General features: G+C 35.2%; 1 protein-coding gene and 2 pseudogenes across 1 annotated transcript; all 3 read left to right on the top strand.

Moving 5' to 3' along the window:
- Positions 1 to 3,654: 3,654 nt before the first annotated feature.
- LOC107944415 (heparanase-like protein 1) lies at positions 3,655 to 5,868 on the top strand. Its single transcript, XM_041077831.1, has 8 exons — positions 3,655 to 3,732; positions 3,820 to 4,128; positions 4,278 to 4,425; positions 4,514 to 4,747; positions 4,848 to 5,037; positions 5,123 to 5,176; positions 5,341 to 5,440; positions 5,527 to 5,868. Exons 1-8 carry the CDS (start codon positions 3,655 to 3,657, stop codon positions 5,866 to 5,868), a joined length of 1,455 nt encoding a protein of 484 aa, XP_040933765.1.
- Positions 5,869 to 8,278: 2,410 nt separating this feature from the next.
- On the top strand, positions 8,279 to 10,670 carry LOC121206755 (heparanase-like protein 2; annotated as a pseudogene).
- Positions 10,671 to 13,059: 2,389 nt separating this feature from the next.
- On the top strand, positions 13,060 to 15,230 carry LOC107944989 (heparanase-like protein 2; annotated as a pseudogene).
- The last annotated feature ends 714 nt before the right edge of the window (positions 15,231 to 15,944 follow it).

Here is a 15,944-nt window from a genome sequence, read left to right as displayed (position 1 = left end):
TTATTTAATACAATTAACACCGAATTCCTCATGTAAAAAGTACCATTGCCGAATATCATTTAGTTCACAAGGTTCTAATTTCAAAAATTTGACAAGCTCATACCCATTTCCTACTAATTCCATCATTTTAACACAGGTACGGCAAAGCTAAATTCCATTCTTCCATTAGTTTGCATTTAACTAAATCATGCCTTAATGTTAAGCACATTAGACAATGGTGCAAACATCAATTAACAAACAAACATTATCAACCCATTTTTTTTTATTACACGTTTTCCCCAATTTAACACCCCCAAATTTTCAAACTTTAACAAGTTTAAAACTCATCTAATGACCATTTATAAACTAAAGCATCAATCATTCAAATTCAATTCATCACAACATGGCCGAATACACATTTCTCCTACTTCCATTCTAAATAAAATTTTATCAAGCTTCCATCTTCATTTAACTATGTACCATTTAGAACTATCAATACTTTACACCCTTTAACAAATTATAATCAATTGCCAAGTGCATCTTTGACAATTTAAACCACACAACTCAAATTCTTACAATTTAAGCTTAGAAAGTTCTATTCATGTAAGTTTCAGCAACCTGGAGTCCATTAAACACTCCAAAATTCCATTTGAACAACAATTGTTCAACCTTCTAGCATAATTTCAATCTGGACAGCAAGCATTATTTAACATTCAGACATCAAAGAACAAATTTAATCCTCATCAATTCAATCAATATCAAGTGTCCTGATTTGGACATTAGTAGTCTTAAATAAAACCACAACAAATCAAACTTGAAAATTTTCACAGTTAATATCGTAAAGAAAAATTTAAAGAACCAACAAGCTTACCAAGATTTTCCCGCTTCTCCTACCTTCTACCGTCTCCATTTTTCTTTTTGTTGCAGCCCTCTTCTTCTTCTTCGATGGATTACCGAGTTACTTGAAATTTCAGCTACCTAACTAGCTAAAATCATAGTTTTTCCTACATGCATGCGACACCAAGCCTTCTTCCAATCGGTTTTCCAGCAGAACAAATATGGAAGAAAACTAAAACTCCATTCCCCCTTTCTTTCCAAACGGTGAAGAAAAATAAAGAAAGTGGAAGATGAGACCAGTTTTTATGTTTTATTCATTTCATATTATAAAACCAATTATCATTATTTTACTAATATAAAAAGCACAAAGATACAAATTTCCCTTCATCATTGCCGTCCACTAAAATAAAAAGGGTCTAATTGACGTGCAAGCCCCACATTTTAGCCATGTTAACAATTGGCCACTTTAAGAAAAAGACTTCTAAAATTTTCCTTTATACAATCAAATCCCAACTAAATAATTTAGCATCCAATTAACTAAATTAGACCACCCAACTTTCACAATAGGTAATTCACATAACAAAAACACTAAAATTAATATTTTACAAAATTTTTGACTAGGTTTTGTGGTCTCGAAACCACTTCCCGACTAGGGTCAATTTAGGACTGTCACACCTCTAGTTTAGGGAGGTGGCCGAATATGGGTATAGGCCTTATGGGGTTCTTCTTTTAATATTTTTATGGTTTCTATAGTGGAGGAGCAGCAAGGCGTAGTGTCGATTTGGATTAGCTTGGATCACCAGAGTGGCTAGATCTCGTCATAAATCTCGGCAAAGGTAAGGTGCCTAAGGCCATTATGGATGGTGGCCGAATGTGTAAGTGTTAATATTGGATGGTTCTTGATTTGGTTCAATTATTGCGAGCTGATCTATTTAACAGTTGATTATAGGAGAAATCGTGTAGGAGATCTCGTTGAGGAATATCACAAAACAGGTGTGTAACGAACCCTTTTCATAGCTTAAAGCGATAAATGCCGAAAAGCCGAAATGCCGCAATTCTGGCATTTCGAGGACGTGTGAGCAAGCGAACGCTCATTAGTTAGGTAGATTCGTTGAGATGATAATCAGAAACATTGGAAATGGTAAGAGCGCGATTTTTGGCATTCACGGTAAGTTGGGCCTCGAGGGGCCGAAGTGGGGCCCAATGAGCTTTCGGGCCCATTTGTAAAAAAATTGGTAGAAAAGAAAAACCGGCTAAATTGCGCATCGAGACTGATAAAACCGTTATGGAATATAGGGTAAATGGGCTTAGATGACAAAATCAGCTATGTAGGGCCCATTAAGGGTTTTAGGCCCAATAACTCAATTTCACTAAAAATGGGCCAAAATCACTGTTTGCACCCATGAATTGTTAGCAACCGTTAATGAACATGAAAACCCTAATTTTTGGTAAAATTACAGGATTACCCTTATAACATGAAAATGACAGCTTTGCCCCTAGGTAAAAATGACCATTATACCCCTAGGGTTTATATATGAATTTAATACATGGGATTTTGATAAACATGGTATGTATGATATGCACATGACATGTATGATGTGCACATGATATGTATGATATGCACATGATGTCTTCATAAATGCATTGGGTTGGATTTTTATATGGATGGAGGAAGTGCAAAAGGGCTTATGCCCTAGTTATTAAAAAGGGCTTATGCCCTAGTTATTAAAAGGGCTTATGCCCCAGTTATTAAAAAGGGCTTATGCCCCAGTTATTAAAAGGGCTTATGCCCCAGTTATCAAAAGGGCTTATGCCCTAGTTATTAAAAGGGCTTTTGCCCCAGTTATTAAAAGAGGCTAGGCCTCCAGTTATATGATAAAGCAGCTATGCTGCCAGTGGAGAGTTATGGTTGGGTGGGTTGAGTTATTCCCCACATGGTGTGTTGGTTGGTACCGGTGGAGAGTAGCGGATGGTGGGTCGAGTAGTCTCCCCAAATAGGCTTGCATTCATTTGTTTTTTCATTGAAGATACATGTGATATTGAAATGGGCCTATGGGTCATACCATTTACAGTAAAAGGCTTCGGCCCAATGTTATGAAGTATAAAATATGAAAAGGCTACAGCTCAGTATATACATATTGAGATTGGACTTGGCCTAAGGCCCAGCAGGCTGATATTGTTTTGGGCTCTGAAAGGGGCTTGTTGCACACTGAGTTTCCAAACTCACCCCCTTTCCTTAACCTTGCAGGTGAGCCTTGATGTGGGGACTTGGAGCCGGAGGGGATTCAGAGTGCCCACTGTGATCGCCTTTGGGCTTTTAAAAAAGCATTGGTTTTCTTTAAATTTCCTTTAATTATTATTTATTATTGGGTTGTAATAAGGCCATTTTAACTTTTCTTTTATTTCTTTTCGGGAATATTTTATTTTTAATAACTTTAAAACTGGTTGATAATTATACAAATGGGCTAGACTTAGGACGTGTTTTCAAAACGATACTTGATTTCAAAACATCACAACACCACGATTGTTCGATTTATCAAAGACATCCACTTAAACAAATTTAAACTCGATATAACAAAGTGTGGAATGGTCGTGGGCATGTCTAGGATTGGATCCAATCGAAGAGCTCGGTACTTAACAGCCTTCATGGCTCACCTCCTCTGTCTCGGATACCTACCTAGTGCCCAGCTTCCATTCACTTTGTTAACTCAACAAGATATATGGTTTTTAAAACACTAAAATGGAACATGGGTTTTCAACTCCAATGTGGCACGTCAGATTCGGCCATAACGTCCGGGCTGGGTTTGGGGTGTTACAGCATTCCTATGGCACCGACTTATGGGAAGTACAGTACTTGCCGTAACTCAAGAGTCTAACCCAAATTTCCGTGTATATGCTCACTGTGCGAAGAAAAAGGTAAGCCAACTTTGATAGAGCGAACTTTTAGTTTTTCAAATTATTTATTTTTATTAAATGTTATCAGCATCATTTTCTGTCTTGTAGCCTGGAATTTCTATCATTTTTATTAACTTGTCGAAAGATAGCTCATTCAATGTCACCCTTTCAAATTACGAGCACCAGAGTCGTAATTTGAGATCCACGGATGTTGCAAAGCCTAATTTTGAGTTTAGAGGTTCCAAGGATAGAGAGGAGTATCATTTGGCTGCGCTAGCTGGAAATATACAAGGTCAAATCGTGTTGCTAAATGACGTTCCAATGGTTCCAACAGAAACATTCGATATTCCGGTGATGGAACCAAAGCTTGTCAACGCTTCCACGCACATCTCTATTGTAGCTCATTCCATAGTCTATGTAACCATCAGAAAGATGGGACGAACTCAATAAAATTTTCAATCAAACTGGGTTGGTATTTCTATTTATTCCGAAAAATAATTAAACATTCCATTTTTTTTCTTAGTAAAGACATTGGCTTTATTGATATGACATTTTGAAGAGTAAAGGTTACGTTCGGGTTGAATGCTCTTCTCGAAAGAAATCGGTCACAAATCGAAAAGGGTCTTTGGGTTGGCGATTGGAAATCGCAAAATGCAAGGGATTTCATGAAGTATACTATTTCCAAGGGATACAAAGTTGATTCTTATGAATTTGGTAACTAAATTTGTTTTTCCGAAGCCCTGCATGAGATTATTTTTCATTATACTTTTCGAATTGTATTTCAATCAATTTATTATTTCAGGAAATCAACTCTCCGGAGCTGGGATGGGTGCAAGCGTTGAGGCTAAACAATATGAAAAAGACATAGTAGTACTTAAGAATCTAGTGAAAGAATTACACCCAGATCCCAAAACTCAACCAAAGGTTTTAGGTCCTAGTGGCTATTATGATGAGAAATGGTTTAATTCCTTCCTAGAAGTTTCAGGACATGATGTTGTTGATGGAGCGACACACCATATCTATAATCTTGGACCTGGTATCCAAATATGTCTCAATTCAGTGTTCATTGAAGAGTTTTTAGAGGCTTACTTATTACTAGTAGGGTCAGTTTCTTAAATCGATGGATGCATATGCAGGTGATGATCCAAACATGATTACCAAGATTCAAGATCCATCTTACTTAAATCAGGTTGCCCAAACCTATAAAGGTGTTTTGAATATTGTCAACAAGTTTAAACCGCAGTCGGGAGCTTGGGTTTCTAAATCTGGCGGAGCTCTTCACGGCGGTGCTAAAGATTTGTCCCCAACCTTTGCTGATGGATTTTGGTAATATTTTTCTCTTCTTTTCTTCTACCTTTACCTTTTCTTTGTGTATAATAAAACACGAGGTTGAACTTTTCTCCCTTAACAGGTACCTTGATCAATTGGGAATGGCTTCAACCTACAATCACAAGGTCTTCTGCAGGCAAACTCTAATCGGTGGAAATTATGCTTTAATACTACAACATCTATTCCCAATCTAGATTACAACGGGTCCGTATCTTCACACAGATAGTGTGAGCCTTATCGTTTCTTTTTTTCCCTACAGCAACCAACATAGTTCATCTTATTAATTTGTTTCATTTCTAGTGCACTTCTATGGCACCGGCTTATGGGAAGTACTGTACTTGCCGTAACTCAAGAGTCTAACCCAAATTTGCGTGTATATGCTCACTGTGCGAAGAAAAAGGTAAGCCAACTTTGATAGAACGAACTTTTCGTTTATCAAATTATTTACTTTATTAAATGTTATTAGCATCATTTTCTCTCTTGTAGCCTGGGATTTCTACCATTTTTATTAACTTGTCAAAAGATAGCTCGTTCAACGTCACCCTTTCAAATTACGAGCACCAGAGTCGTAATTCGAGATCCACGGATGTTGCGAAGCCTGAATTTAGAGGTTCCAAGGATAGAGAGGAGTATCCTTTGGCTGTGCTAGCTGGAAATATACAAGGTCAAATCGTGTTGCTAAATGACGTTCCAATGGTCCCAACAGAAACATTCGACATTCCGACGATGGAACCAAAGCTTTTCAATGCTTCCACGCCCATCTCTATTGCAGCTCATTCCATAGTCTATGTAACCATCAGAGACTTTCAAGCCCCTGCCTGTGCTTAAATTACGTCATTACTTTATCTAAAATGTAATACCTTTAAACCCTGCTTGAACTTTTAGAATGTGACAAGAGTTTCTAACTTATTTTTCCAGTTGTTACTATTGTTCTTAGTTATGTACGAATTTTTAGATTTTAGTATCCCTCGATTTTTCTACCTTTATCTCAATTCATTTCTTACTATATTTTGCATGGACAAAAAAATCCACCGGGAATAAATCACTCACTGTCGCTTTTATATTAGATTCGGCATGTTTCCAATGTTTGTTTTTTCCATCTACATCATTTCCCTACATCTTCTGTCACAAGTTGCCTAGTGCAATTTCAAATTTAAAGACAGTGTCCTACACGTGTTAATGATAAAGATGAACACAATAAAATGTAATACAATTAATCGAAACTCATTTAGTTACCTTAGAAATACCTTTTTCTCCAAATATTACAACATAACAAAAAATAAGAATTAAATGAAGGCTATTTGAAGAAAATAATATTCCTTTTCAATGTCAGGCGAATAGAAACTTTATTAAGGATAACAAACGCTCTCTTTTGTCTGGGGCTGTTGTGGAACTGGTACAGACCTATCCTTGTTGAAGATTGAAATTGTTCTACTTCAACCTCCTCATTCTGATTTTGTGGGATTTGAGTACTCTTTCCACTCGTGCCTTGGATGCCTAATTTGAGTAGCCAATTCGTTCATAACTTTCCCACGGCTTGTTTTGTTCTTTTATTCTTGTTTTCTGTATATGATACTTCCTCTTTTACTTCTTTTAGTTAGTAGGGAAGAATAACACAGGAGGTCCTTGTACAAAAGAGTCAAGACCTATTTAGTCTATGTACTATAAAAGAGTGTGCAAAAAAGGGCAATTAATGACGAAATTGACTATTTACGTCAATAAAATGTTAGGACACGAGCAATTCAGTCCATCTCAAATTAAAATAGGGTAACCTAGTCCCCATATTATTCAAATGTGTGGAAAAAAGGGATAATTGAATAGGGGGTTAACTCCTCTCGTTTTTAAAAAAAAATGGTTCAGAGAAAAACAAGATAGGTGCAAATGTGAAAAAAATACATCTACACAATATAATCATCAGTTGGTAGAGTTTCATAAATTAAAAAAACTTAAATAATTCAAACAACTTTATATCAAATAATAAAGTTTATAAACATTCAAACATATGTAATTAATAGTTTTTAGTAATTTTGCAATGTCAGTAACCTCGAATTTCGATGGAAAATATACTGTGGAAATTTTAAATAAAGAATTTTGTACTACTTCGCCAACAGAGCCAAGTGTCAAATCCACTAGGTAGGTGGCTTAGCTATTGGGGTTTTATTGTATAAAAGGTGAAATATCGGCACTTGGGCGGCATTTGTTCTTCCCTAATTGGTTTCGAATTTTCAATATAACAAAAGGACAGAAAAGTTTAGGAAAATAAAATAAAAAATCCCTATAGGGTTTGGATTTTAGGTTATAACGGTTTGATTTTTTATGCGTTTCATTACACTAAAAACAAAAGCAAGTCTTTCTTTGTCTTGGCAGTTCAGGTCATCGTCGTTAAGATGTGCTTTGTAAAGGCCCGGTGTAAAATTCTCAAAACCAACAATTCCTTCTCTTATAAAAACCCAGTGGTCTATCATTTCTATAAAATAAAGGGAAAAAAAACTTTCTACTGAAATCTATATACGATAGAATTGATTTAAAATATATATTACTTTCAATTATCGAGTAAATTAAAATAACTCTGAAAGTTCTTTTACGTACGCAAATATTTTAAGATACGATAGAGTTTATGAAAATTCATGAAAGAGGTTTAGGGTTTTGGAGCGAAAGGAGATAGGTCCTCTCCGAAAAATTTTTGAAGAAAAAAATTTGGGAAACTTTTTCAAATATGCTACTACTGTCGACACGGAATTTCTAAAGTTTCAAGTTTAATGATAGGTTTAAGTATTGCAATAATATAATCTCCGCATACTTCCTTAACATGCAATATTTACTTGTTAAAATATTATTCAAAATACAATTTTCCTTGTGACAAAACTCACATTCCTATTCCATTGACAATACGGACAACAAGACATAAAAGCTAAAGAAACAACACAAGCCTTTAATTTGGAATTTAAATGGTAGACGGCCCAAAAGTGGTTATAAAATGAAATTTCCTTGCCAACTAACAAGTTGGAATTATTATCTCGACCGTAGTTGAAAAGGAATTAGTTGCAGCCGCAAAACTGTAACTTTTAAACAAACTGATGATGATGCCTTTACCACGATTAAATTTCCTAACCAATTTTAAATTCGTATCTAATTGTAACAAACTTTTAATACACACATATATATAAATGCATGCATGATTACAATTGCATTACCCTCAATTCTTCCCGCTCTTTCCTAATATCTAGATATCGTGAATATGGATTTGAAATGCATATTCAGCCTAGCAATCCTTGTTTCCCAGATATCGCTTTCGTCGACGCAAAATGTGAACGTTGTGATTCAAGGAGCAACATCAATTGGTGAAACAGATGATAACTTTGTATGCGCTACATTGGATTGGTGGCCTACTGAAAAATGCAACTACAATCAATGTCCTTGGGGAAGGGCTGGACAATTAAATTTGGTAAGAATATTTTATTGTGCGTGTATGATCAATGTCTTTTACATAAATTTTGACTTTTCTTGTACTTTATGTTTTTCGTAGGATTTGAAATAGAAGGGTCTAATAAATAAAATAAAAGGTGAGTTCTACGTAAATAATATTACATGTCTCTATCATTAATTCATGCATGGTAGTCCAAATGAGATTGCAAATATTGCGATTCGAATACTGTTAAAAGCCACCTCGTAAGAGTGGTTGTGTGAACGAGTTGGACTAAACTTGGTTCAAAGCCGGTAAGAACAATTTCAGACTAATTTTTGAAATTACTTTTAGCATTCAATCCTTTAAGAATCAAAGTTGGTGGGTCGTTGCAAGATCAAGTGGTGTACAGAGTAGGAGGTGTTAAGAATTGCCCCAATTTCATGAAAAATGAAAATAGTTTATTCAGATTCTCTCACGGCTGCCTTCCCATGGAAAGATGGGACGAACTCAACAAAATTTTCAATCAAACTGGGTTGGTATTTCTATTTATTTCGAAAAATAATTAAACATTCCATTTTTTTCTTAGTAAAGACATTGACTTTATTGATATGACATTTTGAAGAGTAAAGGTTACGTTCGGGTTGAATGCTCTTCTCGGAAGAAATCGGTCACAAATCGAAAAGGGTCTTTGGGTTGGCGATTGGAAATCGCAAAATGCAAGGGATTTCATGAAGTATACTATTTCCAAGGGATACAAAGTTGATTCTTATGAATTTGGTAACTAAATTTGTTTTCCCGAAGCTCTGCATGAGATTATTTTTCATTATACTTTTCGAATTGTATTTTAATCAATTTACTATTTCAGGAAATCAAATCTTCGGAGCTGGGATGGGTGCAAGCGTTGAGGCTGAACAATATGGAAAAGACATAGTAGTACTTAAGAATCTAGTGAAAGAATTACACCCAGATCCTTAAACTCAACCAAAGATTTTAGGTCCTAGTGGCTATTATGATGAGAAATGGTTTAATTCCTTCTTAGAAGTTTCAGGACATGATGTTGTTGATGGAGTTACACACCATATCTATAATCTTGGACCTGGTATCCAAATATGTCTCAATTCAGTGTTCATTGAAGAGTTTTTAGAGGCTTACTTATTACTAGTAGGGTCAGTTTCTTAATTCGATGGATGCATATGCAGGTGATGATCCAAACATGATTACCAAGATTCAAGATCCATCTTACTTAAATTAGGTTGCCCAAACCTATAAAGGTGTTTTGAATATTGTCAACAAGTTTAAACCGCAGTCGGGAGCTTGGGTTTCTGAATCTGGCGGAGCTCTTCACGGCGGTGCTAAAGATTTGTCCCCAACCTTTGCTGATGGATTTTGGTAATATTTTTCTCTCCTTTTCTTCTACCTTTACCTTTTCTTTGTGTATAATAAAACACGAGGTTGAACTTTTCTCCCTTAACAGGTATCTTGATCAATTGGGAATGGCTTCAACCTACAATCACAAGGTCTTCTGCAGGCAAACTCTAATCGGTGGAAATTATGCTTTACTTAATACTACAACATCTATTCCCAATCCAGATTATTACGGGTCCGTATCTTCACACAGATAGTGTGAGCCTTATCGTTTCTTTTTTTCCTACAGCAACCAACATAATTCATCTTATTAGTTTGTTTCGTTTCTAGTGCACTTCTATGGCACTGGCTTATGGGAATTACTGTACTTGCCGTAACTCAAGTGTCTAACCCAAATTTGCGTGTATATGCTCACTGTGCGAAGAAAAAGGTAAGCCAACTTTGATAGAACGAACTTTTCGTTTATCAAATTATTTACTTTTATTAAATGTTATTAGCATCATTTTCTCTCTTGTAGCCTGGGATTTCTATCATTTTTATTAACTTGTCGAAAGATAGCTCGTTCAACGTCACCCTTTCAAATTACGAGCACCAGAGTCGTAATTCGAGATCCACGGATGTTACGAAGCCTGAATTTAGAGGTTCCAAGGATAGAGAGGAGTATCATTTGGCTGCGCTAGCTGGAAATATACAAGGTCAAATCGTGTTGCTAAATGACGTTCCAATGGTCCCAACAGAAACATTCGACATTCCGACGATGGAACCAAAGCTTGTCAATGCTTCCACGCCCATCTCTATTGCAGCTCATTCCATAGTCTATGTAACCATCAGATACTTTCAAGCCCCTGCCTGTGCTTAAATTACATCATTACTTTATCTAAAATGTAATACCTTTAAACCCTGCTTGAACTTTTAGAATGTGACAAGAGTTTCTAACTTATTTTTTCAGTTGTTACTATTGTTCTTAGTTATGTACGAATTTTTAGATTTTAGTATCCCTCGATTTTTCTACCTTTATCTCAATTCATTTCTTACTATATTTTACATGGACAAAAAAATCCACCAGGAATAAATCACTCTCTGTCGCTTTTATATTAGATTCGGCATGTTTCCAATGTTTGTTTCTTCCATCTACATCAGTTCCCTACATCTTCTGTCACAAGTTGCCTAGTGCAATTTCAAATTTAAAGACAGTGTCCTACATGTGTTAATGATAAAGATGAACACAATAAAACGTAATAAAATTAATCGAAACTCATTTAGTTACCTTAGAAATACCTTTTTTTTTCCAAATATTACTACATAACAAAAAATAAGAATTAAATGAACGCTATTTGAAGAAAATAATATTCCTTTTCAATGTTTGGCGAAAAGAAACTTTATTAAGGATAACAAACGCCGTCTTTTGTCTGGGGCCGCTGTGGAACTGGTATAGGCCTATCCTTGTGGAAGATTGAAATTGTTCTACTTCAACCTCCTCATTATGATTTTGTGGGATTTGAGTACTCTTTCCACTCGTGCCTTGGATGCCTAATTTGAGTAGCCAATTCGTTCATAACTTTCCCACGGCTTGTTTTGTTCTTTTATTCTTGTTTTACTTCTTTTAGTTAGTAGGGAAAAATAACACAGGAGGTCCTTGTACAAAAGAGTCAAGACCTATTTAGTCTATGTACTATAAGAGAGTGTGCAAAAAAGGGCAATTAATGACGAAATTGACTATTTACGTCAATAAAATGTTAAGACACGAGCAATTCAGTCCATCTCAAATTAAAATAGGGTAACCTAGTCCCCATATTATTCAAATGTGTGGAAAAAGGGATAATTGAATAGGGGGTTAACTCCTCTCGTTTGTAAAAAAAAATGGTTCAGAGAAAAACAAGATAAGTGCAAATGTGAAAAAAATACATCTACACAATATAATCATCAGTTGGTAGAGTTTCGTAAATTAAAAAAACTTAAATAATTCAAACAACTTTATATCAAATAATAAAGTTTATAAACATTCAAACATATGTAATTAATAGTTTTTAGTAATTTTGCAATGTCACTAACCTCGAATTTCGATGGAAAATATACTTTGCAAATTTTAAATAAAGAATTTTGTACTACTTCGCCAACAGAGCCAAGTGTCAAATCCACTAGGTAGGTGGCTTAGCTATTGGGGTTTTATTGTATAAAAGGTGAAATATGGGCACTTGGGCGGCATTTGTTCTTCCCCAATTGGTTTCGAATTTTCAATATAACAAAAGGACAGAAAAGTTTAGGAAAATAAAATAAAAAAATCCCTATAGGGTTTGGATTTTAGGTTATAACGGTTTGATTTTTTATGCGTTTCATTACACTGAAAACAAAAGCAAGTCTTTCTTTGTCTTGGTAGTTCATGTCATCGTCGTTAAGATGTGCTTTGTAAAGGCCCGGTGTAAAATTCTCAAAACCAACAATTCCTTCTCTTATAAAAACCTAGTGGTCTAACATTTCTATAAAATAAAGGGAAAAAAAACCTTCTACTGAAATCTATATACGATAGAATTGATTTAAAATATATATTACTTTCAATTATCGAGTAAATTAAAATAACTCTAAAAGTTCTTTTACGTATGCAAATATTTTAAGATACGATAGAGTTTATGAAAATTCATGAAAGAGGTTTAGGGTTTTGGAGCGAAAGGAGATAGGTCCTCTCCGAAAAATTTTCGAAGAAAAAAATATGGGAAACTTTTTCAAATATGCTACTACTGCCGACACGGAATTTCTAAAGTTTCAAGTTTAATGATAGGTTTAAGTATTGCAATAATATAATCTCTGCATACTTCCTTAACATGCAATATTTACTTGTTAAAATATTATTCAAAATACAATTTTCCTTGTGACAAAACCCACATTCCTATTCCATTGACAATACGGACAACATGACATAAAAGCTAAAGAAACAATATAAGCCTTTAATTTGGAATTTAAATGGTAGACGGCCCAAAATTGGTTATAAAATGAAATTTCCTTGCCAACTAACAAGTTGGAATTATTATCTCGACCGTAGTTGAAAAGGAATTAGTTGCAGCTGCGAAACTGTAACTTTTAAACAAAATGATGATGATGCTTTTACCACGATTAAATTTTCGAACCAATTTTAAATTCGTATCTAATTGTAACAAACTTTTAATACACGCATATATATAAACGCATGCATGATTACAATTGCATTACCCTCAATACTTCCCGCTCTTTCCTACTATCTAGATATCGTGAATATGGATTTGAAATGCATATTCAGCCTAACAATCCTTGTTTCCCAAATATCACTTTCGTCGACGCAAAATGTGACCGTTGTGATTCAAGGAGCAACATCAATTGGTCAAACAGATGATAACTTTGTATGCGCTACATTGGATTGGTGGCCTACTGAAAAATGCAACTACATTCAATGTCCTTGGGGAAAGGCTGGACTATTAAATTTGGTAAGAATATTTTATTGTGCGTGTATGAACAATGTTTTTTACATAAATTTTGACTTTTCTTGTACTTTATGTTTTTTGTAGGATTTGAAAAAGAAGGGTCTGATAAATGCAATAAAAGGTGAGTTCTACGTAAATAATATTACATGTCTCTATCATTAATTCATGCATGGTAGTCCAAATGAGATTGCAAATATTGCGATTCGAATATTGTTAAAAGCCACCTCGTAAGAGTGGTTGTGTGAACGAGTTGGACTAAACTTGGTTCAAAGCCGGTAAGAACAATTTCAGACTAATTTGTGAAATTACTTTTAGCATTCAATCCTTTAAGAATAGAAGTTGGTGGGTCGTTGCAAGATCAAGTGGTGTACGGAGTAGGAAGAGTTAAGAATTGCCCCAATTTCATGAAAAATGAAGATAGTTTATTCGGATTCTCTCAGGGCTGCCTTCCCATGGAAAGATGGGACGAACTCAATAAAATTTTCAATCAAACTGGGTTGGTATTTCTATTTATTCCGAAAAATAATTAAACATTCCATTTTTTTTCTTAGTAAAGACATTGGCTTTATTGATATGACATTTTGAAGAGTAAAGGTTACGTTCGGGTTGAATGCTCTTCTCGAAAGAAATCGGTCACAAATCGAAAAGGGTCTTTGGGTTGGCGATTGGAAATCGCAAAATGCAAGGGATTTCATGAAGTATACTATTTCCAAGGGATACAAAGTTGATTCTTATGAATTTGGTAACTAAATTTGTTTTTCCGAAGCCCTGCATGAGATTATTTTTCATTATACTTTTCGAATTGTATTTCAATCAATTTATTATTTCAGGAAATCAACTCTCCGGAGCTGGGATGGGTGCAAGCGTTGAGGCTAAACAATATGAAAAAGACATAGTAGTACTTAAGAATCTAGTGAAAGAATTACACCCAGATCCCAAACTCAACCAAAGGTTTTAGGTCCTAGTGGCTATTATGATGAGAAATGGTTTAATTCCTTCCTAGAAGTTTCAGGACATGATGTTGTTGATGGAGCGACACACCATATCTATAATCTTGGACCTGGTATCCAAATATGTCTCAATTCAGTGTTCATTGAAGAGTTTTTAGAGGCTTACTTATTACTAGTAGGGTCAGTTTCTTAATTCGATGGATGCATATGCAGATGATGATCCAAACATGATTACCAAGATTCAAGATCCATCTTACTTAAATCAGGTTGCCCAAACCTATAAAGGTGTTTTGAATATTGTCAACAAGTTTAAACCGCAGTCGGGAGCTTGGGTTTCTGAATCTGGCGGAGCTCTTCACGGCGGTGCTAAAGATTTGTCCCCAACCTTTGCTGATGGATTTTGGTAATATTTTTCTCTCCTTTTCTTCTACCTCTACCTTTTCTTTGTGTATAATAAAACACGAGGTTGAACTTTTCTCCCTTAACAGGTATCTTGATCAATTGGGAATGGCTTCAACCTACAATCACAAGGTCTTCTGCAGGTAAACTCTAATCGGTGGAAATTATACTTTACTTAATACTACATCTATTCCCAATCCAGATTACTACGGGTCCGTATCTTCACACAGATAGTGTGAGCCTTATCGTTTCTTTTTTTCCCTACAGCAACCAACATAATTCATCTTATTAATTTGTTTCGTTTCTAGTGCACTTCTATGGCACCGGCTTATGGGAAGTACTGTACTTGCCGTAACTCAAGAGTTTAACCCAAATTTGCGTGTATTTGCTCACTGTGCGAAGAAAAAGGTAAGCCAACTTTGATAGAACGAACTTTTCGTTTATCAAATTATTTACTTTTATTAAATGTTATTAGCATCATTTTCTCTCTTGTAGCCTGGGATTTCTACCATTTTTATTAACTTGTCGAAAGATAGCTCGTTCAACGTCACCCTTTCAAATTACGAGCACCAGAGTCGTAATTCGAGATCCACAGATGTTGCGAAGCCTGAATTTTGAGGTTCCAAGGATAGGGAGGAGTATCATTTGGCTACGCTAGCTGGAAATATACAAGGTCAAATCGTGTTGCTAAATGACGTTCCAATGGTCCCAACAGAAACATTCGACATTCCGACGATGGAACCAAAGTGTTGTGCGGAAGCGTGTAAAAGAGTAAAATTGTTGTACTAAAAAATCACACTAAGTTCAATTCCCAGGAAAGAGAGGTGGATCACAAGGATCGCTTAAGTACCAGGTCTTTCCTAGCCAGAAAATCCCTCAATCGTAATTTAATAGCACAATAAATCACTACAATCACACACACAATTCATGCAGAATAATACAATAAAGAACACAAGAATTTAACGAGGTTCAGAAAATTTTGCCTACGTCCACGGGCACTACGAAATATATTTCACTCCAAAATACAAGTGAGAATTTACAAAGAGAGAGAGAGAAAACAATGCCTTAAGTAGAGAATGGCAAGTTTGAGATACAGAATGAGAGATGGTTATGCCTATTTATAGTTGAGGTTCAGGGATCAACTTGCAAAGTCACTTTACAATTTAGGGACCATATATTGCAAATATCTCAGATTTTATTATGCCAATATTTGATACCCATATCTTTGACTTACCAATATTTGATACCCATATCTTTGGCTTTCCATTATTTGATACCCATATCTTTGATTTTCCATAAATATGGATAATTCCCAATAATCTCCACCTCATC

This window comes from Gossypium hirsutum, chromosome A09 (assembly GCF_007990345.1).
Source record: "Gossypium hirsutum isolate 1008001.06 chromosome A09, Gossypium_hirsutum_v2.1, whole genome shotgun sequence".
Taxonomy (NCBI): Eukaryota; Viridiplantae; Streptophyta; class Magnoliopsida; order Malvales; family Malvaceae; genus Gossypium; species Gossypium hirsutum.
This window is presented reverse-complemented; position numbering and strand designations above follow the sequence as displayed.